Source organism: Leucoraja erinacea, chromosome 28, assembly GCF_028641065.1.
Source record: "Leucoraja erinacea ecotype New England chromosome 28, Leri_hhj_1, whole genome shotgun sequence".
NCBI classification, from domain to species: domain Eukaryota; kingdom Metazoa; phylum Chordata; class Chondrichthyes; order Rajiformes; family Rajidae; genus Leucoraja; species Leucoraja erinaceus.
Window position 1 is genome coordinate 6,932,991 of NC_073404.1, and position 24,940 is coordinate 6,957,930.

General features: G+C 44.3%; 1 protein-coding gene across 1 annotated transcript in view; it reads left to right on the forward strand.

Annotated features, from left to right (window-relative positions):
• nf1a (neurofibromin 1a) overlaps positions 1 to 24,940 on the forward strand; it is a 305,820-nt gene that overhangs the window by 256,495 nt on the left and 24,385 nt on the right. Inside the window, exons 39-49 of the mRNA XM_055657600.1 lie at positions 995 to 1,188; positions 2,143 to 2,219; positions 2,282 to 2,351; positions 3,307 to 3,586; positions 10,573 to 10,787; positions 13,197 to 13,258; positions 14,014 to 14,128; positions 17,743 to 17,844; positions 19,268 to 19,408; positions 20,730 to 20,856; positions 24,166 to 24,297. Coding sequence (XP_055513575.1) covers positions 995 to 1,188; positions 2,143 to 2,219; positions 2,282 to 2,351; positions 3,307 to 3,586; positions 10,573 to 10,787; positions 13,197 to 13,258; positions 14,014 to 14,128; positions 17,743 to 17,844; positions 19,268 to 19,408; positions 20,730 to 20,856; positions 24,166 to 24,297 — 1,515 coding nt within the window. The remainder of the gene's footprint in view (positions 1 to 994; positions 1,189 to 2,142; positions 2,220 to 2,281; positions 2,352 to 3,306; positions 3,587 to 10,572; positions 10,788 to 13,196; positions 13,259 to 14,013; positions 14,129 to 17,742; positions 17,845 to 19,267; positions 19,409 to 20,729; positions 20,857 to 24,165; positions 24,298 to 24,940) is intronic.

Sequence of the window (24,940 nt, forward strand, 5' to 3'; positions counted from 1 at the left end):
GCCTACCCAAGTCACGGTGGCACAGCGGTAGAGTTGCTGCCTTACGCCAAAATGCAGCGCCGGAGACCCGGGTTCGATCCCGACTACGGGTGCTGTCTGTATGGAGTTTGAACATTCTCCCCATGACCTGCGTGGGTTTTCTCCGAGATCTTCGGTTTCCTCCCACACTCCAAAGACATACAGGTTTGTAGGTTAATTGGCTTGATAAAAAAGTAAAATTGTCCAAGTTGGCGATATGCAGAGTACTGCCCTGCCGACTACAAAATTCAGAAGGTTAAAATGTATGATGTATCTTATTCCTCAGAATCTCCTCTAGGATTATCATCTGGTGCAGGAATTACAATTGAAGGGATTGTCATCTGAAATTACATGTGAACCAATAATAAGGCGCATAAATCTTTCCTGTGGCACAGTGATGCAGTGGCAGAGTTGCAGCATTGCTGCCTCACAGCACCAGAGACCAGATTCGATCCAGACCATGGGTGCTTGAGTTTGTACATTCTCCTTATGAGCGCATAGGTTTTCTCTGGGTGCTCTGGTTTCAAAGACGCGCAGGTTTGTAGGTTAATTGGCCTCTGTGAATTGCCCCTGGTGTGTAGGATGGGAAAGTGGGACAACATAGAACATAGAAACATAGAAAATAGGTGCAGGAGGAGGCCATTCGGCCCTTCGAGCCAGCACTGCCATTCATTGTGATCATGGCTGATCGTCCCCTATCAATAACCCGTATCTGCCTTCTCCCCATATCCCTTGACTCCACTAGCCCCTGGAGCTCAATCTAACTCTCACTTAAATCCATCCATCCAACATAGAACTAGTGCACTGGTGATCAGTGATTGGCATGGACCCCGTGGGCCCGAAGAACCTGTTTCAACGCTGTATCTCTAAAACAGAATCTACTGCTACTAAACGCAGAATGAGATGTCATCTTTTGTATGAAGGAAATGATTGGAATGTAATGGTTTCTGAATTTAACCGGCTCTTTTTGTTGCAGGTATTGAATTGAAGCATCTTTGTCTGGAATACATGACTCCCTGGTTGTTGAACTTAGTTCGCTTCTGTAAGCACAATGATGATGCCAAACGTCAACGGGTTACTGCCATCCTGGATAAGCTGATCACTATGACGATCAATGAGAAGCAAATGTATCCTTCCATCCAGGCAAAAATCTGGGGCAGCCTTGGTCAGGTAACATTTGCAATTCTTCGGAAATACCACCAAGTTCACTCGTTCACTGTATAATCGGACTATTTTTAAGGCAGCAGTAAATATCGCAACTCCAGTAATAAAATGGTGGATCTTGCATCCCTGTTCTCAGCAGTTTCAGGGTGATGCAAAGCTTCTGACCGTTCCTCTCTGCCCATCCCAATCTGGCGACATGTTGGAAATGCAGTTTGGCTGTTGATGTCACAGCTGTTGATCTCCTATGAAAATAACAATCATAACTTTTGAATCAAGGCACCAGTCAGTCCATAACCAGCCTCTATTCTCCATAACTTATTTGCAAGGATCAAGTCCTCTGCATGTGAAAGACAGGATAAATCAGGGAAAGAAAGGAAGCACAAAATAAAGAAATCCATAATAATATTCAACCATGTTATCTGGAGTTATTTGGAGGCCAAATCTTATTGACCATTATTTCAACTTTGCAAAATCTTTGTATTGACGATAAGACACAGAGTGCTGGAGTAACTCAGCGAGTCAGGCAGGCAGCATCGCTGGGGAAAATGAATAGGTGAAGTTTCTGATCGGGAAACTTCATCTGACATGTAACATCTTCTGTACATGTTCTCCAGGGATGCTGCCTGACCCACTGAGTTACGTTTTGAGACACTTCTTGTCTTTCCTATGTCGACCAGTGTCTGCTGTTCCTTGTGTCACCATATTATTGAAGATTTTTGAAACCAGGGTTGAAACTTTATCACATAAACATTGCATTGCCCTTTGATTTGTAACTTGATATTTGTAATTACAATAGCCTGTTCCTCCATGGCCTGATTTGACTTGACAACCTACTAAAAGTCTTTTGGAAATGTACCTGGGTTTGTTTTGAGGCAGTAACTCTTGTTTTTGCCCGTCTCTGGATTGACTTGTTTTTCTTTTTGTTTTGATGTGTTTTGTCTTACCTCTTTTTTTCTGTAGATCACAGACCTGCTTGATGTTGTTCTCGATAGTTTCATAAAGACAAGTGCTACGGGCGCGGATTTGACCCCGGCTCTGTGCTGGCGGATCTCAGTCTATACCAGAAAGATGCCTGGATTATAAATCACTAGCTGTAAAGAGAGATTAGACAAAGCTTGAGTGTTTTCTCTGCAGCGTCGGCGGGTGTGAAGTACATAAATTCATGTGAGGTGTAGATAGGGCAGACAGTCGGAACCTTTTCCCAGGGTTTAAATATCAAAGATTAGAGAGCTTACCTTTAAGGTTGGGGGAGGTGGCAGGGAAGGGTGCGGTGGGAGAGAGTTGAAAGGTGATGTGCGAGCAAGTTTTTATCACAACGAGGGGGTGTGCCTGAAACGCGCAACCAGGAGTGGTGGTGGAGGCCGATGCGATAGTGGTATTTTTGAGGCTTTTAGATAGGCATGTGGATATGCAGGGAATTGAAGAACATGGATCAGATGGGATTAGTTTAACTTTGCTTTATCTTCGATACAGGCATTGTGGGCCGAAGGGCATGTGCTGAACCGTGCTATGTTTTCAAATTAGTGCAGCAGTTGCAGTGCAGGCATCATTAGACTCAAAGGGCAAAAGGGCCAGACTTTATTTTTGCATTAACCTCCAAGCCTTCACTGGAACATGATCACATCTACATGCACGGACTCTTGCTCTCGATTTTCTAATAGTCAGCTGATAGCCACTACCTCAGGTCAAACTTAACAAATGACTATTTACGTAAAATAATGAATTCCTCTACCAACCAGAGAATTCACACCGTGGAATGACAAAATCACTTCAGCCAAATGAGAGGAAGAATTTGCAGGTTTGAGATTAGATTGGCTTCTGAAAATTGTCCCCAGTGTGCAGGATAGAACACAGGATAGTGAGGGCCGAAGGGCCTGTTTCCACACCGTCTCTCTAAATTCTAAAACTCTAAACTCTAATAATAAAAAAAGAGTTGGTTTAAATTAAAGAGTTTGATGTAAATGTTGAAGCTATTCCTGCGCTATTTATGGCAACACTGAGGCAGCCTGATGACGATCACCATCTTGCCGTTAGCACCTTGCGGTTTAACTTGTTCAAATCAGTGCAATAATGTGCTCAGCTTGTGCAAATGATGACCCAAGTTGCCTTGTTTTTCTCTTGCAGGTGATTGGAAGGATGTGCAAAATAATTGATAAGACCTGCCTGTCTCCAACTCCAACCCTCGAGCAGCACCTGATGTGGGACGACATTGCTATCCTGGCTCGCTACATGCTGATGTTGTCCTTCAACAACTCCCTGGATGTGGCTGCACATCTCCCTTACCTCTTCCACGTGGTCACTCTGCTGGTAGCCACGGGCCCTCTGTCTCTCAGGGCTTCCACCCACGGTTTAGTCATCAACATTATTCATTCTCTCTGCACTTGTTCCCAGCTTAATTTCAGCGGTAAGCTCAGGAGATCTGACCTTTTGTCTTAATGTGAGAAAATATGCCGTTTTTTTTTAATGCTGCTTTGCAATTTTTAATGAATATTTCACCAGACTGTTTTCCCTCCCGCTGCATGTGAAATATTCTTATTGCAAAGCAAAAATGTTCGGAAATCAGTTTATGATTGTAGAAGGAGTTTGAGCAATAGTTTTGTTTTTTGTTGCAGAATCTTCCTTTCCAAGCAATTGCACTTCCTGCTTTTTTTCACTGCCCCTCCAGTCAAATGCCTGTATTCAACAACACATCTGATGCTAGTTAAAATCTAAAGGCATCCAGTGAGACCCTGCATGAAATGGTCAGACTGCAGTAAATGCAACAGCATTGAAACATCCCAACCGCAATTAAAAACTTATCCCTTATCCTCTCTACCAGAAGCTTTCGTATGATTATCTTCCATTGATTTTTGTTTCAGCAACTCTTGTCCTTTTTATGCTACTTTGACCCATCAGTTCAATAGACAATCTACAATAGACAATAGGTGCCGGAGTAGGCTATTTGGCCCTTCGAACCAGCACCTCCATTCAATGTGATCATGGCTGATCATCCCCAATTAGTACCCTGTTCCTGCCTTCTCCCCATATCTCCTGACTCCGCTATTTTTAAGAGCCCTATCTAGCTCTCTCTTCAGTTCAGTGATGTAGAAGTGGTGGCTACTATTAGCTCCCAGTTCCTATGGGTTTGGATCCACTTCCTTTGATTATTAATATCCTTTCTTAGAAATAGAACTGTATAGCACTTAAATGGGCTCTTTGGCCCAGCATGTTTATACTGACCTTTCTGCAATGCATCTGCATTGGGTCTGTACCCTTATAGGCCTTTTCTATCTAATGTCTCTTAGCTGCTTTAGGGGAGGTGCCACAGCTGGGAGAGCTGCTGCCTCTCACCGCCAGAGACCCGGGTTAGATCCTGACCTCAGGTGCTGTATGGAGTTTACACATTCTCCCTGTGACTGCATGTGTTTCCTCTGGCTGCTCCGGTTTCCTCCCACATCTCAAAGACGAGTGGATTTGAAGGTTAATTGGTCTCTGTAAATTGCCCTTAACATATAGGGAATAGGTCAACATAGAACTAGTTTAGTTTAGTTTATTATCATGTGTACCAAGGTAGAGTGAAAAGCTTTTGTTGTGTGCTTACCAGTCAGCAAAAAGACTATACATGATTACAATTAAGCCATCCACAGTGTACAGCTACATGATAAAGGGAATAACATTTAGTGCAGGATAATGTCCAGTTACAGATAGTCCAAGGGTCTCCAGTGAGGTACATAGTAGCTCAGGACCGCTCTCTAGTTGGTGATAGGATGGTTCCGTTGTCTGACAACAACTGAGAAGAAACTGAATTACGAGATGTGCGTTTTCATACTTCTGTACCTCTTGCCTGATGGTAGATGGAGAAGAAGGAATGACCAGGGTGAGACTGGTCCTTGATTATGCTGGTGGCCCTGCTGAGCAGCGTGAAGTGGTTGGCGTGGACTCGATGGACTCTATTTCCATGCTGTATCTTCCAATTCAATCAATTCAAAACTATTGTGCTTGTATCCGACTCCACCACCACCTCGGGCAGTGAGTTCTAGATATCATCCGATGCCTCTGACAGCCCAGGACTCTTGCACTGAGGCTGCTCCATGGCCGGAGCTGCAGCGAGCGACTCGCCAGCCCGGCAAACACTCGCCAGCCCCGAAAACACTCGCCAGCCGCCGCTCCCCATCCGCATCTGCCCCCGCTGCTGCTTCCATCTCTCCCTCCGCCCCGGCTCTCCAACACCCGCGGCCCATGCAGTTGATATGAGTTTTAAAATTCTCGTTGATCACAGAATTTCTCACGACAGAGCATGAGAAATTTGTGACCAGCATGAGAGCGTGAAATTTTGTCGAAATGCGTGAGTCTCACACTCAAAGCGTGGGGGTTGGCAGCCCTGATAGACTGCAATTTCACATGATCTTGTTTACTGTCACAGGGACTACACCCTCTTTTTCTGGGTTGCTCCCAAGATGACTATCTCTCCACTTCCTATTTTGAGACCTTTAAAACCGCATCTCTTGAAGGCTTTGATTATACACTATCTCACTGCATTCTTTTTTTCCCACAAGCTTCTGAGAAGATTGTTTTTTTTAATTGAAGGTAATGAAAAAATGCAAGCTTTTTAATCTGAAGGCCAAGGTTGACTGATCTGGAAAAGTTCCCTCACAATATTACAAGACGCAATATTGAAACAAACGGCTGTTGGTGCATTGCAACTGAAACGAGCATAGCTCTGCTACTTGCATCGGTTGTTCCTAAATCTGTTTAGAAACTGAGAATATTTAAGGCAATATCGAATTGTAACATTTTTTTTGAGGAAGGTACACAAAAATGCTGGAGAAACTCAGCGGGTGCAGCAGCATCTATGGAGCGAAGGAAATGGGTGACGTTTCGGGCCGAAACCCTTCTTCATACTGATGAAGGGTGGGGGGGAGAAGGAAGGAAAAAGGGAGGAGGAGGAGCCTGAGGGCGGGGGGATGGGAGGAGATAGCTCGAGGGTTAAGGAAGGGGAGGAGACAGCAAGGGCTAGCAAAATTGGGAGAATTCAATGTTCATGCCATCCGAACGCAAGCAACCCAGGCGGAATATGAGGTGCTGTTCCTCCAATTTCCGGTGTTGCTCACTCTGGCAATGGAGGAGACCAAGGACAGAGAGGTCGGATTGGGAATGGGAGGGGGAGTTGAAGTGCTGAGCCACCGGGAGTTTAGGTTGGTTATTGCGGACTGAGCGGAGGTGTTCGGCGAAACGATCGATCAACCTCCGCTTAGTCTCACCGACGTAAATCAGCTGACATCTAGAGCAGCGGATGCAGTAGATGAGGTTGGAGGAGATACAGGTGAACCTTTGTCGCACCTGGAACGACTGCTTGGGTCCTTTAATGGAGTCGAGGGGGGAGGTGAAGGGACAGCTGTTGCATTTCTTGCGATTGCAACAGAAAGTGCCCGGGGAGGGGGTGGTACGGGAGGGAAGGGAAGAATTGACAAGGGAGTTGCGGAGGGAGCGGTCTTTGCGGAAGGCAGACATGGGGGGAGATGGGAAGATGTGGCGAGTGGTGGGGTCACGTTGGAGGTGGCGGAAATGGCGGAGGATTATTTGTTGTAATCGGACATTTGTTGGTTGTACTTATCGAGGTTCACCTAATTTCAGCAACTCTAACTGGTTGCAAAACCAACGAGAAATGATTACAACATTTTCTTCCTGCTCGTTAATAGAGCTTTCTAAATTATTGCAACATGCAGACTAATTCTGGTCAGCTTTGTGTGAATTAAACTGTTCAACCTGATTCTGCCCTGGCAGTTCAAATGGCTCTAACCTGGCATGTTCTCATCCATCTGAAAACCAACAGCGAGATGTTTACATTAGGTCTTATGTGCATAATGTTGATTGATCTTTCAATGGAGAGGAAATAAGTTCATAAGTTCTAGGAGAAGAATTAGGCCATTCAGCCCATCATGTGTACTCTGCCATTTAATCATGGCTGATCTTTCCCTCTCAACCCCATTCTCCTGCCTTCTCCCCATAGCCCCTGACACCCGTACTAATCAGCTTGATAGTTATAAATCGTAAATGAAATGAGGCCCCTTGTAAGAAGGGTAAAGAAAATGAATGGCTTGTGTTCTATCAAGTTTCAATGATGGGAAGGTAATCTAATATAGATATTTAAAATTGGAAGAATATTCAAAAGGATTAATGTAGGGCAGCATGGGGGCACAGTGGGTAGAGCTGCTGCCTCATATTGAATCCATGATGTTGATGATGAATAGCTGGCGATCTAAACACTGATCCCTCCAATTAAATTGGGCCCTCTACATGATCCCTTTCAATTTTATCAATAGATTGAGAGTTCATCTTTACCAAGAGCTTTAAAAATACTAAATGGGTTTGGAGGGCTTGAATGACCAACTCACTGTTACTCAACTGAAAAGATAGGTGGGACTTTGATTTAGCATCTCTTTGGGAGGTTGGGGAATACTGAAACACCCGGAGGATCCCACGTGGTCAAGATCAAGATCAAGATCAAGAGAGTTTATTGTCATGTGTCCCAGATAGAACAATGAAATTCTTGCTTTGCTTCAGCACAACAGAATATTGTTGGCAAAAATAAACACCGAACAGATCAGTGTGTCCATATACCATTGAATATGGATATACACATAAATAAGCATATAAAGTGCAATAGGCTATTAAAGTTCAGATTTTTGTTTGAGTTGAGTTTAATAGTCTGATGGCTGTGGGGAAGTAGCTGTTCCTGAACCTGGATGTTGCAGATTTCAGGATGTTCCTGAACCTGGATGTTGTACCTTCTACCTGAAGGCAGCTGAGAGATGAGTGTGTGGCCAGGATGGTGTGGGTCCTTGATGATGCTGCCAGCCTTTTTGAGGCAGCGATTGCGATAGATCCCCTCGATGGTAGGGAGGTCAGAGCCAATGATGGACTGGGCAGTGTTAACTACTTTTTGCAGTCTTTTCCGCTCCTGGGCGCACAAGTTGCCGAACCAAGTCACGATGCAACCGGTCAGCATACTCTCTACTGTGCACCTGTAGAAGTTCGAGAGAGTCCACCTCGACATACCGAATCTCCGTAATCCTCTCAGGAAATAGAGGCGCGGATGTGCTTTCTTTATAATTGCATCAATGTTCTGGGACCAGGAGAGATCTTCGGAAATATGCACGCCCAGGAATTTGAAGCTCTTGACCCTTTCCACCATCGACCCATTGATATAAACGGGACTGTGGGTCCCCATCCTATCCCTTCCAAAGTCCAAAATCAGTTCCTTGGTTTTGCAGTTGTTGAGAGCTAGGTTATTGTGCTGGCACCATTTGGTCAGTCGGTTGATCTCACTTCTCTACTCTGACTCATCTCCATCAGTGATACGTCCCATAATAGTGGTGTCGTTGGCGAACTTGATGATGGAGTTTGCACTATGACCGGCGAGGCAGTCATGAGTATAGAGTGAGTACAACAGGGGGCTGAGCACGCAACCTTGAGATGCTCCCGTGCTGATTGTTATCGAGGCTGACACATTTCCACCAATACGAACAGACTGTGGTCTGTGAATGAGGAAGCCCCGGATCCAATTGCAGAGGGATGCGCAGAGAACCAGTTCTGAGAGCTTGGTAACCAGCTTGGAGGGGATGATTGTATTAAATGCCGAGCTGTAATCAATGAATAACAACCTGACATATGAGTTTTTGTTGTCCAAGTGGTCCAGAGCATAGCGGAGAGCCAGCGAGATCGCATCCACCGTTGATCTGTTGTGACGGTAAGCGAACTGCAGTGGGTCCAGGTTTTTGTCGAGGTATGAGTTGATTTGTGCCATGATCAACCTCTCAAAGCACTTCATCACCACCGACGTTAGCACCACTGGTTTGATAGTCATTGAGGCACGTCACCTTGCTCTTCTTGGGCACCGGTATTATTGATGCCCTTTTGAAGCAGGTGGGAACCTCAGACCTCAGAAGTGAGAGGTTGAAAATGTCCGTAAAATCTCCAGCCCACACAGGTTTTCAAAACACGACCGGGTATACCATCAGGTCCAGGCGCTTTCCGAGGGTTCACACCTCTGAAGGATTTTCTGACGTCGGCCTCAGTGACTGAGACCGAAATACCATCACGGCAAATGGGGGCTCGGGAAGGCACATCAGTATTCTCCCTATCAAAGCGTGCGTAGAACGTGTTGAGCTCCTCAGGGAGTGATGCTTCGCTGACATTCGAGCTGCCTCCTGATTTCGCCTTGTAGGAAGTGATGGCATTCAAGCCCCGCCACAGTTGCCGAACATCCGTCTCATCCGCCAGTTTGGAGCAAAAGTCCCTTTTGTCCATTTTGATGGCCTTACCAAGGTCGTATCTGGACTTCTTGTAGACCTCTGTATCTTCGGACATGAATGCCCAGTGTCTGGTCTTCGGAAGAGTGCGGATCTCATAGTTCATCCAAGGCTTCTGATTGAGAAACACTTGGAACGTTTTTGTTGGGATGCAGTCCTCCACACATTTCTTTATGAAGTCTGTAATGACTGTGGCGTATTCGTTCAGGTCCGTTGCCGAGTCCCTGAACATTGCCCAGTCTACAGACTCCAAACAGTCCTGGAGTTGTTCCTCAGCCCCCCGACCAGCTCTGAACAGTCCTCACCTCAGGAGGTGCGCTCTTCAATTGCTGCCTGAAGAAGCAGCACCGCGGTATGGTCGGATTTACCAAAGTGAGGGCGAGGGATAGAACGATAGGCATCCTTAATGGTGGTGTAGCAGTGGTCTAGGGTGTTTGGTCCTCTGCTGTTGCAGGAGGTCACAGGGAGAATGTGCAAACTCCACACAGACAACACCTGAGGCCGGGATTGAACCCGGGTCTCTGGCACTGTGAGGCAGCAGCTCTACCAGACGTGCCACTGTGTCACCCCAATGGCTTGAAGAATAACTTCCAGTTGGTGGTCCTCCCATGCATTTACCGCCCTTGTCCTTCCAGCTGGTGTCGAGCGTGAGTTGCATTGATACTGTTTAGAGCATCTTGCTGAGTTGCTGCAGTCCTACCTGTAGATGGGACAAGCTGTGCATCGGTGGTGGAGTGAGTGGAACGATTTCTTATTGAGGCTGCTGTGTCCAGTTACTTATAGCCAGACAATTGTCTGCAATGGCTTTTCCTCCCAATATTTTGTAGTTACGTCTGGCTTTCCCCAATCACCCAAGTCGTGCTGAATACTGACACAGAAACATTCTGAAAAAAGATTCCTGTCCAGTGCTCAATTGATCAAATAAGCTCTTTAAATTAAACAGGTGCATTTGAGTGGTGGTTTCGAATGGCTCATTAACCTCGTACGTGCTAATTGCACAGACAATAACAACTGCTGTTGCATGTTTAAATATATTTGTCGATGCAAGCTGGAATATCCATTAACTTTTTAAAAGCAAACCTTTTCTCCTTTCCCACAGAAGAGACGAAACAAGTGTTGCGGCTCAGCCTGACGGAGTTTTCTTTGCCCAAGTTCTACCTGCTCTTTGGAATCAGTAAAGTCAAATCAGCAGCCGTGATTGCATTCCGATCCAGCTATCGGGATCGTTCCTTTTCACCTGGATCCTATGAGAGGGAGACTTTTGCTCTGACTTCCCTCGAAACTGTGACTGAAGCCTTGTTGGAGATCATGGAGGTAAGAGTCGCTCATTGGATTTGCGAAAACATAAAAGCAACAACAGTACATCGTGCCTAATACAAACAAATTAGTTCTCTCAGCAAAGAATGCGATCCAGAAGAAAGACAAATAGCAATTGTATTACTTGGGCACGAGACTGCAGATTGGTATTGATATTGGTTCATGATCATGTCACGTGTACCAAGATACAGTGAAAAACATTGTTTGCAGTTAAATCATACCATACATGAGTACAATCACACCATACACAAGAAACACAGGTAGTGCAAAGAGAAAAACATCAGAGTGCAAAAAATAATGTTGCAGTGTTATTGTGTTAGAGCTATGGAGAAGGTGCAGTTTAAAAAAAAAGTGCTGGGACTGCCATGAAGTCGGTTGAGAGATCAGGACTACACCCCCATAGCTTATGTAAGGAGCTTTCAGTAGTCTGATAACAGTGGGGTAGATGCTGTTCCCGAATCTGCAATTTTATGAAATACATTTTGAAATCAAGGCCATCAAGGCTGTGCTCCCTGCTGATCACCAGCCCCTCACACTCACCCCCATCGACGTGTATGTGGCACTGAGCAGGATTAATGCACGAAAGGCTGCTGGCCCTGACGGCATCCCCGGGCGCGTCCTCAGGGCCTGTGCTGCACAGCTGACAACCACACCTCTTCAACCCTCACCCTGAACTCCGGCGTTCCTCAGGGCTGTGTGCTGAGCCCTCCCCTCAACTCCCTCTTCACCTACGACTGCACACCTGTACATGGTACTAACACCATCATCAAGTATGCAGATGATACAACGGTGATTGGCCTCATCAGCGACAACGATGAGTCGGCCTATAGGGAGGAGGTCCAGCTACTAGCAGCATGGTGCGCTGACAACGACCTGGCCCTTAACACCAAAAAGACCAGGGAGCTCATTGTGGACTCCAGAAGGTCTAGGGACGGCACGCACACCCCCATCCATATTAACGGGACAGAGGTGGAGCGTGTTTCCAGCTTCAGGTTTCTGGGGGTCAACATCTCTGATGACCTCTCTTGGACCCACAATACCTCAACACTGATCAAGTAGGCTCACCAGCGTCTCTTCTTCCTGAGGAGACTAAAGAAGGTCCATCTGTCTCCTCAGATTCTGGTGAACTGCTACCGCTGCACCATCGAGAGCATCCTTACTAACTCTATCACAGTATGGTATGGCAACTGCTCTGTCTCCGACTGGAAAGCACTGCAGAGGGTGGTGAAAACTGCCCAACGCATCACGGGTTCCCCACTCCCCTCCATTGAGTCTGTCCAGAGCAAGCGATGTCTGCGAAGGGCGCGCAGCATTGCCAAGGACTGCTCTCCTCCCCAACCACAGACTGTTTACCCTCCTACCATCTGGGAGGCGCTACAGGTCTCTCCGTTGTTGGACCAGCAGGTTCAGGAACAGCTTCTTCCTCTGTACTTGTACACTGCACAATGACAATAAATTTGAATCTGAATCTGAAATAATTGTGCCCTTTAATCGGCAATTTTCAAATTGGGAAGTTTTTCCTTATTGTTGGAAATTGTGTAAGTGGATGTTAGCTAAATATCAAAACAACTTGAAACGCCAACTTCAGTGTTCTTTGTGCTTCCAGTTGCATTGTGTATCAGATATAATTAACTACGTTTATTGTGTGAATAAAGAAAATAAATCAAGGTGAATAATTGGTATTCACTGATTTATTTATGTGTGGTCCATCCTTCAAGGTATTTGTCGATAAACATTGCCAGCTGCCAGTTTACGCCATATAGTTCAGTTGGAGCAGGTTTTACCTGTAACCTCTTGCAGTCTGAGGAAGGGAGGTGTATATTTGAGAATTGGGTGTTGGTGATGGATGCCCTCTGGTCAGTGGTTAAACAAATGTTTCCAGCTCAGTGCAGTTCAACAGCTTAATTTGTCATCTGATGACATAGTTGGCATATATGTTGGTGAATTTGATTGTTCTCAAAGTGGTAATTATCCCTGAAATAAAATCAGAAAGCAGCAGATATTTAGCCGGTCTTGCAGCATCTTTGGAGAGAGGGCAGTTTGAAATGTTAACTTTTTCTTTCTACTACCTGACCTGCTAAATATTCAACATCTGTAAAACACAAAGTGCTGGGGTAACTCAGCGTCTGTAGCGGGACTGGATAGGTGTTGTTTTGGGTCAGGACCCTTCATCAGACCGAAGAAGTCTAAAGAAGGGTCCTGACCTGAAACGTCATCATTCCATTCCCTCCACAGGTGCTGCTTGATCCTCTGAGTTCCTTGTGTTTTGCTCAAGATTCGAGCAGCTGCAGTTCCTCGTGTCTTCATTGTACTTCTGGTATTTTCTATTTTGTTCCGTATTCCTATATGCATATATCTGAATGTTCATGTTACTTTTCAATAATCTGAGCAACCCTTTTTCTTCAGGCCTGTATGAGGGATATACCTACCTGCAAGTGGCTGGACCAGTGGACAGAGTTAGCACAAAAGTAAGTTGTGTTACTCTACACGTCATGTAACAAGAGTTGCTTATATTTTCTGTTTTCAGCTTTTCAATTACTTAGTTTTTTTTACCTCCACACTGTTGGGTTTGAGGGGACTACTGGTTAATTGCGTAAGCCTCAGCAGTATTCCAGTAAGGTCTCAGAAAAAAATTGGCGCCACATTGGATGGTGGGGTGTATGGAACGAGCTGCCAGAGGCGATAGTTGAGGCAGGTATCGTAGCAACGTTGAAGACATTTGGACAGCTACATGGATAGGAAAGGTTTAGAGGAACATGGGCAGGTGGGACAAGTGTGGATGGGGCATCTTGGTCGGCATGGGGAAGTTGGGACGAAGGGCATGTTTCCAAGCTGTATGATTCTCTTGACTATGACGTGACTCCATCACACAAGCTCTCCACCTGCAACAGTCGGTGCATTCCAGCCCCATCCTGCAGTCCACAGATTCCATTTGCAGCAGCAGTCACTGATACAATGGGAAATAGGGAAGGATATGAGATTTTATTCTTTTCCCAGCCCATCGTTGGATGGATACCATGATCAGTTGTGTCTTTTTACTAATACCTTTGGAAAACTGAATAATCCGGACCCAACTATTGAACCGGACATTGTGAGTTTAAATACCCACCTGTAGACATTTGCTGCATCTGTTCCATGTTGTCTGGTATTATTTGCACTATTCTTTGCCTGTTATCATTGCAACCTTATCTCATTGATTTTTAATTTTATTTGTTCCACATAGATTTGCATTCCAGTATAATCCATCTCTTCAGCCGAGAGCGCTTGTTGTCTTTGGTTGTATCAGTAAGCGGGTAACCCATGGGCAGATTAAGCAGATCATTCGTATCCTGAGCAAGGTGAGTGCACATATTCTTCAGTACAATATTCTTAACATTGCCATTTGACCCTCAGATCATAAAGCTTTAACAAATATAAGCTTATTTTTAAGAGCCACTTGCAGGTCCACCACCGATTTCCCACACCCTTGGTTCCAGAGCCTTTCTGGATTATCCGTTTTGCCAGACCAACAAAGGTCACGGCTTCCGGGAGGAGTACGACGGTACAAGAATAGGCCGCTGAGTATTTATTTATAGTGTACTCCCCACGTACGTTCTTTCAGGTGAAGGCCTCTTGGAAGTGGTCTGCATTACTGCACCTTGCACATGCAGTAATGAACAGTTTGTTTCTGTTATATCGGCAGAGCAGGGGGTGGTTTTAGGAATACTTTGGCCCTGTCACCAATGACTTACATTAATCTTCAATGTCTGACAGTTGTGTAACTCTAATTAGGCCTGGGTTGTGTGGTGTTGCGGTCACAGGTGTAGGGTGAGAGAGGAAAGGTTTCATCGGAACCTGTGGGGCAACCATTTCACCCAGAGGGTGGCGAGTATATGGAACGAGCTGCCAAAGGAGGTAGTTGAGGCAGATACAATAACTGTTAAAAGACATTTGGGCAGGTACATGGATAGGAAAGGTTCAGAGGGGTATGGGCCAAGCGCAGGCCAGGGGGACTAGCGTGGATGGGGCGTCTTGGTCGGCAAATTGCGCCGAGAGGCTTATTTCCGTGCTGTGTGAGTTTCCTCCAGGTGTTCTGGTTTCCTCCCACATCCTAAAGACGTGCGGGTTTGCAGTTCAATTGGCCCCTGTAAATTGTCCCAAGTGTGTTGGGAGTGGAAGTGAAAGTAGGGACAACACTGAACTAGTGTGAGCGGGTGTTTGATAGTCTGCGTGGACTCAGTGGGCCGAAGGGCCTGATGTTCCATGCTGTATCCTTCAATGTTTCTATTTGGTTGACCCACAACTGGACTACTGTATTCTCGTCAGAAGGAGGATACAAAATGAAGCAGCGAAAATTGAGAGGAGATTTTACAGGGGTGGACAAGAATACGATGGATTTAGATCGATAGGGAAATGAAAAAAAAAACATTTCCGTTAACAGATATTCGAGATTGGTGGGTGGGGACAGATTTAAAGTGATAGGCAAAAGATACAAGATAGACACAACAAGCAACCTTCTTAATCAGACACCAGTCATAATCTGAAACTTCCTGTCTGTGAGAATGCTAAAACTTGAGCAAATCTGGACTTCCAAATGGGAAATGGAATGAAAGTAAATTGTTCGGCTTTGGGAGTCAACTGGATTGTTCAACACAATACTCGCATAGATTTAAGGTACACAAAAATGCTGGAGAAACTCAGCAAGTGCAGCAGCATCTATGGAGCTAAGGAAATAGGCAACGTTTCGGACCAAAACCCTTCTTCAGACTGATTTCGGCCCGAAACGTTGCCTATTTCCTTCGCTCCATAGATGCTGCTGCACCCGCTGAGTTTCTCCAGCATTTTTGTGTACCTTCGATTTTCCAGCATCTGCAGTTCCTTCTTAAACGCTCGCATAGATTTGATGGTTGAGTGCTTTATTCTGCTTATGATCTGTGATGCATTCTAAACTAGTGCAGGATAGACAGATATTTGTACCTTAGGAACTTGTAATTAATTTTCTTTCATAGTTGCTGATTCTGTATGACCTTGGGATTAATACCGTGTTTAATTAATGGCCCTTAAATCATGCAAGTATTGTCACGAATACCTTTTAAACATTATTGACCCTGGAGCAGTCGCGATTCCACATGGCCATGCCCCAAAACTAATGGGAGCAGCTTCAAAGAATCTCTTACCAAGTAAAGTCAAAGTTGAGTTGATTATTACCAAACATTGCAGGCAATCTACTTTTCTGTTATCAAAGCCACTTTTCTTTACCGACAATTCTTCATTTGCAAGTTAGGATCACATGTAGTTTTGCAGCTATTTTACTCACTGAATCATGATATTCTGTGCTGGATTTTTGAGTCATTGGCAAAGAAATGAATCTTTGGATCCTGCCACTGATTGGTATACAAAAATATTTATGCATTGGTTTTTCTATAACCCCATAAATAATCTTTCTTCCTGTAGCAAATTAATTTTTCAGTTAGTAAATACAGCCTACTTGCCAGGAACCACAAAGTCTCGTACTTCAAACATTTGCAGTCTTTGATAAACTGCCTGGTGTGTTGTAAAGGAATTAAAAATGCCGCTCAAGAAATTAAGCATTTTCTTTATTTTTGACAATCCTTTTTTCCCGCACAAATTTGGAACCTCAAATTCTGTATTGTTAGTAAAACGTGACAACTACAGGCAGCACAGTGGTGCAGTTGGTGGACTTGCTGCCTCACAACGCCAAGGACCTGGGATACAACCTGACCTTGGGTGTTATTTGTGTGATGGTTTGCATTGCTCTGTCAATGATTCCCTGGGTTTCCGATGGCATGCGGGTTGGTAGGTTTATTGGCCACTGTTAATTGTCCTTGGTGTGTGTCCAGTCAGTGGCACAATCTGGGGGGAGTTGATGGGAATGTGGGCTAAATAAACAATGGCATTAGTGTGGGGTTGTGTACATGGATGACTGATGGTTGGCATGGACTCAGTGGGCCAACAGGCTAGTTTCATCGCTGTGTATTTCTTTCTCTCCCCCTTTTTTAATACTTTTGCAACTTGATTGTGAAAAATTGTGATGTTGCTGAACGTGAAGTTTGAAGGACTAAATTAGTGGCAAAGAGAATGGCATTGCTGATGCCATTTTTACATCTTTGCACCATCTGATCCCATAGTTCTCAAACATAACATCATCTGTTCTTGGTTTAAATTCAGTCTGTAAGTTGTCGATGTAAGTTTTAGCATTCTGATTTTAAATCTGCCAATAGTCACTAGTTGTGATTCTTCAATCTGCTCTTTAATTAATTGTTCAAACATTTTAACTCCCCCTCGCATTCCCATACTGACCTTTCTGTCTTGGGCCTCCTCCACTGTCAGAGTAAGGCCACATGCAAATTGGAGGAACAGCCCCTCATATTTTGCTTGGGCAGCTTACACCCCAGCGGTGTGAACATTGATTTCTCTTATTTCAAGTGACCCCTGGATTCCTTCCCTCCCACTCTCCCCTAAAGTGACGAGTGGAAAGGATTGGGGATGTGCAAAGGGGGGGGAGTGGGAGTGGAGTCAGTCTACCCCATGACACAGAAGGAAGAAATGTAAACTGAATGTGAATGGAATTACGTGCCGACCCATCCCCAGCTTCCACCATCTCCCTGATCATTTACAGTTCTGGCTTCTGACCCCACTCCCGACTCACAAAGTGCACAAGCAAGCCCTTCTTCATTCTCCGGCCTTTCCGGTGACACTGCTGTTGTTGCAGCTCACATTGTAGCCTCTGGGAACAGCGCTCTCTTTGGGTCACCTCCCTTCCCTCCCCCCCCCCCCCCCCCCCCCCCTTCTTGTATTTGAATAATTTTGATTGGCAATCAGCATTCATGTCTGAGGCAGCAGCAAATCATTTTTGTTTTTTCGGTAAATCTTTGAGGAAATGTTCTGATTGCTCTGGTGTCAGTGTGAAAAATGTATAACTAACCGCAGTCATTTCTACTTCTGGGCACAGGGTCTGGAAAGTTGCCTGAAAGGTCCTGATAATCATAACAGCCAAGTTTTGATAGAAGCTACTGTCATTGCGTTGACCAAACTTCAGCCACTGCTCAATAAGGTAAAGTCACAACATGAGCAAATAACTTTCCATATGTAAAGCTTTTCAGTAAGAACAGCTATCACGTTCTAAAGCAAAGAGAAATTTGATTGACTATATTCTAATCCAATCAATGCAACACTCTCTAATTTTAAGTGACCTAAATCAATTCCAATTAATTGCAAGTCAGAGTAAAGTCCCTGTCCCACTTACGTGTCCTTGGCACGCTAATCACACAACCTCGTGGTCACGTTGAGGCGCGATGGAGCCGTCTGGAGCTTGTGACGTCATTTGAAGATGGACACAAAATGCTGGAGTAACTCAGCGGGACAGGCAGCATCTCTGGATAGAAGGAATGGGTGACGTTTTGTGTCAAGACCCTTCTTCAGACTGAGAGTCAGGGGAGTGGGAGACACAGCGATAAGGAAAGGGAAGGTGTCAAAACGAGGTAGCAAAAGAGATGAGGGTCAAGGAAAATGTAGAATAGATCATTGTTAACGACGAGAAGGTGACAACAAAGCAAACAGAGATAAAATGTAATCGGGGAGAGAGTCAGACTGGTCAGAGAACTGGGAAGGGGAAGGGATGGAGACAGAAGGAAAGCAAGTTAGAGTTTAAAGCTAGAGATGCTGGGGCATAAGCTGCCCAAGCTACATATGAGGTGCTGTTCCTCCAATTTGCACTGGGCATCTCGCTGACAATGGAGGAGGCCTAGGACAGAAAGGTCAGTGTGGGCATGGAAGGGGAGTTAAAGTGTTTTATTGCAGGTGCAATCTTTCAGATTACATGTTAAACCAAACTCCTGGAGTGGATAAAAGGACGTCAGTCTGAGCAGAGCAGCAGAGTTATTATGTACAAGTCACTGCTCATTGTCCCAGACTGGATTATGATGGAAAAATACAGGCAGTCCCCAGGTTATGTAACATTCCTGTCTCTGGACTCCTGAAATTAGAAACATTCATTTCCTATTGTATCCCACATTATATTATTCCACATATACTTGTTATATACTTTCATTTCATTCAACAAACGCCCTAACAATAAAACAAAATAAAACTGAAGGAATATACACGACATTCAGTCATTAACGAATACCATAAAACATTTTTTATAGTTATATATTATTATTATACTATTATTAAAAATGTGAGGGAGAATTTGTGTACGGTCGAATTTCTCTGGCAGAGCAGCCTTCTTCAACCTAGTCTCTCTGGTTCTCGATTTCCCAACTCTGGGCAAGAGACTCTGTGCATCCACCTGACGGATAGGAAAGGTTCAAGAGGGATCTGGGCCAAACATGGGGAAAATGGAGCTAGCTGAGATGGGGCATTTTGTTGGCATGGACAAGTTGGGCTGAATATTCTCTGCTCTGTCACTCTATATAACTGGAGAACTAACTTTGTAATACTTTTGTTTTCCTGATTATGTCCCCTCCCCTTTAAAGGATTCAAACATGCACAAGGCCCTATTTTGGGTGGCAGTAGCGGTGCTGCAGCTGGATGAAGTCAACCTGTACTCAGCTGGCACAGCGTTGCTGGAACAAAATCTGCACACGTTGGATAATCTTAAAGTCTTCAATGACAAGGTAAGGGGGCTGCAAATGTCTGGAAGTGGGACACGACCTAACAGATAAGAATATTTGAAAAATGCAAAGTGTTCTGAGAAAAGTGCTTTTTTTTTCAATTCAATGAAACTCTACTTCAAGGGTCTCGACCCGAAACGTCGCCTATTCTTTTTCTCCAAAGGTGCTGCCTGGCCCACTGAGTTACTCCAGCGTTTTGTGTCTTATCTTCGGTGCAAAACAGCATCTTCCTACATACTTTATTGTCACATGTACCTAGGTATAGAGAAATGCTTTGTTTTGCTTACAACACGGTAAAATCATACAGCAGACCTCACTGAGGCAGCACACGTTTCTGGTGCCGACAAAAGTACAAAAGTTCATCAAACAGTTTTAGGTCACACCAAATCGATATACTCCTCTACTAAAAAAAAGGGTTTCCCTTGTAAAACAAATGACAATTTTCTCTTTTAAATTAAATATTATTGTATATTCTGTTAAAAAAGAGCTTTATTACATGTTTATTATTAGAGCTATTTCAATGTTTTAACTGCATTATCTAAATACCTTTTCAAAAAGCTCTTAGGAACAGGAATAAGTCACACTTTTTCCCTTGACAGTGAGGTCATGGCTGATCACTGACCGAAATACACCATGAACTTCCCTTTCCCGTCCATTCCTCAATACATTGCTTCATTTTAGAAATCTGCCAGTCTCAGCTGTAAAATTAGGGATTGCCACTTGCAGAAATTTTCAAACTTGTGCCATTTTTGAGTGTGTAACATCAGCAAATAAATAATACTTTCGGAAATGAAAATGGGATGAGCAGCATTTGGTTGTTTACCTTCAAGTTCATCACAGCTATTAGATTCTTGAACCAGCCCACACAAACCTCATCCTACCACAACAACAGTGCACCTCTTGACTACCAAATACTTGTTTTTTTTTTTAATTTCTATTTGTGCTTTGCACTAATATCTTTTGAATCTTTTTACTGCCTTGCAGAATTGTATGTGTAATTAATATATAATTTTGTGCTCCAATGTGTTTGCATTGTCCTCATTGTATTTGTGCACCTGACCATAAACCCGACCTGATTTTACTCATTTTCAAACTGCTTTTGTAAAGTGAGTAGACAAGTGTAGACATATGGCAATCTCTGGCTTTTGATTTTCGTGTTGAAATTTGACTGAAAATGACAAGAGTAAGGAGAAGCCATACACGTCATTTCCAAACCACCGTTAATTGACCCTGATGGTCTGGCACAGTAAATGCCACCAATTTGTGGAGAAAACAACCATGATCTGGGATGTTGCTCATTGAAGCCTTTTGCTTTCCTCTTCAGAGTCCAGAGGAGGTATTTATGGAGATCAGAAGGCCTTTGGAATGGCATTGCAAGCAGATGGATCATTTTGTTGGGCTGAATTTCAACTCGAACTTCAACTTTGCATTGGTGGGACACCTGATGAAAGGTGAGGATAATTAATTCATCACCAGCCTCTGCAGGTTCCGCAGTAAACCCTAATGTTGAATTGTTTACAGAAATGGAGGAAAAGATTTGTTATCTATTTGATAGCATATTGCAAACTGTTCATTTCCTTCCTATGTCTGCCACTGCCGCATGCTGTTATAGTAGACACATCTAACTGTTTACTTCTGGTTGTTGCCTTGGAATTTATATACACAAGCAACATTGCGTTAATTAGATGAACAAAGGCGAAGAGCAGATCAGCATCAGTGCTAATGCATCATAGAAATGTTTGAATTCCTATGAAGTAGTTACACTCCAGGAACACAGTGTCTGTGCTAACCCTGATGCCAATCCAAACTAATCCCACTTGCCAGCATTCTCTCCATTTAGAATGAAGATTGAGTTTTAAGCAATTACCCCCACCCTTGCTCTTTCCACTGCCGAACCAGAATTGTACACCGTGCTCCAGTTGTGGCCTAACTAATGTCTTATAAAGATGTACCATGAATTCACGACTTTTACATTCCATGCTTTGGCTAATGAGGGCAAGTATTCTTAACCACCTCATTGACCAGTGCTGCCATCTTCAGGGTCCCTTGGACATGTACATTGAAGTCCCTCTGATCTCCAGTTGATCCCTTGCATTCATTGTGTATTTCCCTGGTGGTGGTCCTCCCGAAGTGTCATCACATGGCACTCACCAGGATTCATTTCCATCTACAATATCTCTACTCATTTTATTAATTCATCACTGTTGTTCTGTAGCTACAATTAACAGAACTATCCTCATTAACAGCAATACATGAACATTGAAAACATATATAACAACTAGTGAGGGTCCCAGTGGCATGCAGTAGTACACCACTGGCCAACAATATCATGAGAGACCCCTTCCACCCCTGCAACGGACTGTTCCAGCTGCTACGGTCAGGCAAACGCCTCCGTTGCCATGTGGTGAGAACGGAGAGGTTGAGAAGGAGTTTCTTCCCAGAGGCCATTCGGACTGTAAACGCCTATCTCACCAGGGACTAACTCTACTGAACGTTTTTCCTTCCATTATTTATTATGTAAAAGAATATGTGTGTTATGATTGCGTTTATAGTTTGTTTGGTTGGTTGGTTGTTTGTCTTTTGCACAAAAGTCTGCGAGCATTGCCACTTTCATTTCACTGCACATCTCGTATGTGTATGTGACAAATAAACTTGACTTGACTTGACACACTCCCAATCACCAACATTACATTCCATTGTTCCCCATTGCCTATGTTTCCCATATCCAATTTGCAAATTTGTCCTGGATACCTTGGGCTCTTTTGGATTAGTCTCGTATGTGGGAGCTTGTCAAAATGCCTTACTGAGGTCCATGTAGACTATCAACTGTATTACTCTCATCAATACAATTTGCTACCTTTTGTAAAATTCTGTCTAGGTGCAGGGAGGCTTTGGTGAATATGATCATGGGTGTCTGCCAAAATATCAGAAGTAATCTTTGTTTTCGAGGAACTTGCTGGAACTTTTAATCAGTGGACAATAGGAGAACTTGGTAAAGGTTCGATATACTGCAGATGTTGAGTGATGTTTGCTAGACCTTGTTTCTGGAGTTCTAAAGGTGAACTTCACCCTCAGAGTTATTTGTGGAACATGAGGTACAATCCAGCGGCAAGAACGACTGAAGATAGTGCAAAGGCAATAACACAACCTTGTTCACCACCATCTTCACTGAGAGACATTATTGTAGATGTACTTGGTTAGAATCATAGAGATGTTTTTTTATGGGCATCCGGAATTGGTATTGGCTTATTAGTTTTAGTTTAATCTAGAGATGCAGCCTGGAAACATCCACGGAGTGCACACCGACCAGTGATCCCCCCTACACTGGCACATCAGGGACAATTTACAATTTTTAGCAAAGGCAATTAAAGGCAATTCTGCACCCGTAGTCAGGATTGAAACCTGGAGGTCTCTGGTATTGTAAAGAAGCAATTCTACCGCTGCACCACCGTGCAGGTGAGAAATGATGAGAAAATCATTTTTTACACAGAGAGTGGTGAATCTGGGGAATTCTCTGCCACAGAAGGTAGTTGACACCAGTTCTTTGGCTATATTTAAGAGGGAGTTAGATGTGGCCCTTGTGGCTCAAGGGATCAGGGGGTATGGAGAGAAGGCAGGGATGGGATACTGAGTTGGATGATCAGCCATGATCATATCGAATGGCGGTGCAGGCTCGAAGGGCCGAATGGCCTACTCCTGCACCTATGTTCTATGTTTCTATGTGCTGGCCCAGTATTGACACGTGTACCGAGGTACAGTGAAAAGACTAATGTTTGCATGCTATGCAATTAAATCAAATAATACTACACATGACTACAATCAAGCCACAAGTACAACAGATTGGGAATAGGGATTTAAAAGAGTGGGGTGATTGTTTCGAGTGATAGTAGATTTTTATTCTGGGACCAGCACATAAAGAGTCGCCGCGTTCAAACCCCATCTTGCGTGTGTGGAGAATGTTCTGCAGTGTCCCCTGATTAATAGGATCGGAGGCTTCAACAGGGTTGAAACATATGATGTGCAAAGGTGGATCCTGCCCCTTTCACATCTCGTGATGTTTTTGTGTGATTAAGATCACGTCTGCTGTGCCTGCAGCTGGGCGGAATCTATTCTGTGATTCTGAGTGCAGCCCCTCTACTCACTGGTAAGTTGCAGTTGGAGAAGCCAAGCAATGCCTTTCCCTGCGGCAGAGAGCAGGGAGGCCCACCTGGAGCTACCGTGGATAGAACTGCCACCTTTGTGGCCATGATCATGATCCTGCTCTTTTTCCGATGAAGACATTGTGAATCTGTGCTTTTTCACAGCCAGGTTTTAGCACCTCAGCAAGAATGGTATCTGATCCCAAGGCCTTGATATTTTGTAAGATGCAGCAAGCACACAGATGTGAAATGAGTCGGCTGCTATGGAATGGAGTCATGACTCAAGGGACAGCACCATATCACACCTGCAGTCTCCATCTGCATTTGAGGGCTGTTGTAGGGAGGGTGGGGGCGAGGAGGAGGAAATGGTACGGTCATACTTACAGTTGGATCTTTCCCCTATTTTGCCACCTTCCTTTATGACATTTAGATTCGGAAATATTTAAATAAGACGCGATTTTATGTTTTATCTTTGTGCCTCAAGATCATAGTTTGTTTTATTTTCTAAAGGGAAACCCTCAAGTTGGATGTCAGCTTTAGTTTGTAATTTAGAAAGTAACGTTCAGACTGAATGATAAGCTGATGTTCCTCTTGCCCCCACCTTCCATCCTTGTTCCTCAGGCTACAGGCATCCGTCACCCACCACTGTGGCCAGAACGGTGAGGATACTGCATACCCTGCTAGCCTTGGTCGGCAAGCACAGGAACTATGACAAATTTGAAGTCAACACTCAAAGTGTGGCTTATCTTGCTGGTGAGAAAACATTTAATCTGCTTTCAATTTATCAAAAGTAAACTCAACGGCTGAGATTCCTCCCATCCTATGATTGTTAACGATGTGGGTTGGTTGCGTTTACTGCCAGAAAAAATAACGGTGTGAGGGGGGTGATTTATACCCACTGCCCGCGTGGCATGTCGATCAAAAGCTGATGAATATTAGTCAACAACATAAACCATAGGTGCAGACAGATTTCTGGTGTTCACCTTTATTTTAACCTGGTTAAAAAAAAGACACGATGTGCAGGAGTAACTCAGCGGATCAGGCAGCATCTCTGGAGAACAGACAGCTGTGGAACTGCCACAGACAGCTGCAGAGGACAAGTCATAGGGTATTTTTAAGGCGGAGATCGACAAATTCTTAATGAGCAAGGGTGTCGAGGGTAACGGGAAGAAGGCAGGAGAATAGGGTTGAGAGGGAAAGTTAGATCAGTCATGATTAAATGACAAAGTAAACTTGAAGGGCCGAATGGCCAGATTCGCTTCTATGACTGATGCACGTGGATAGGTGAAGTTTCGGGACAGGACCGGAGTTGTTGCCTGACCCACTGAGTTACTCCAGCACTTTGTGTCTTTTTGTAAAGCAGCATCTGCAGTTCCTTATTTCTTGATTTTAACCT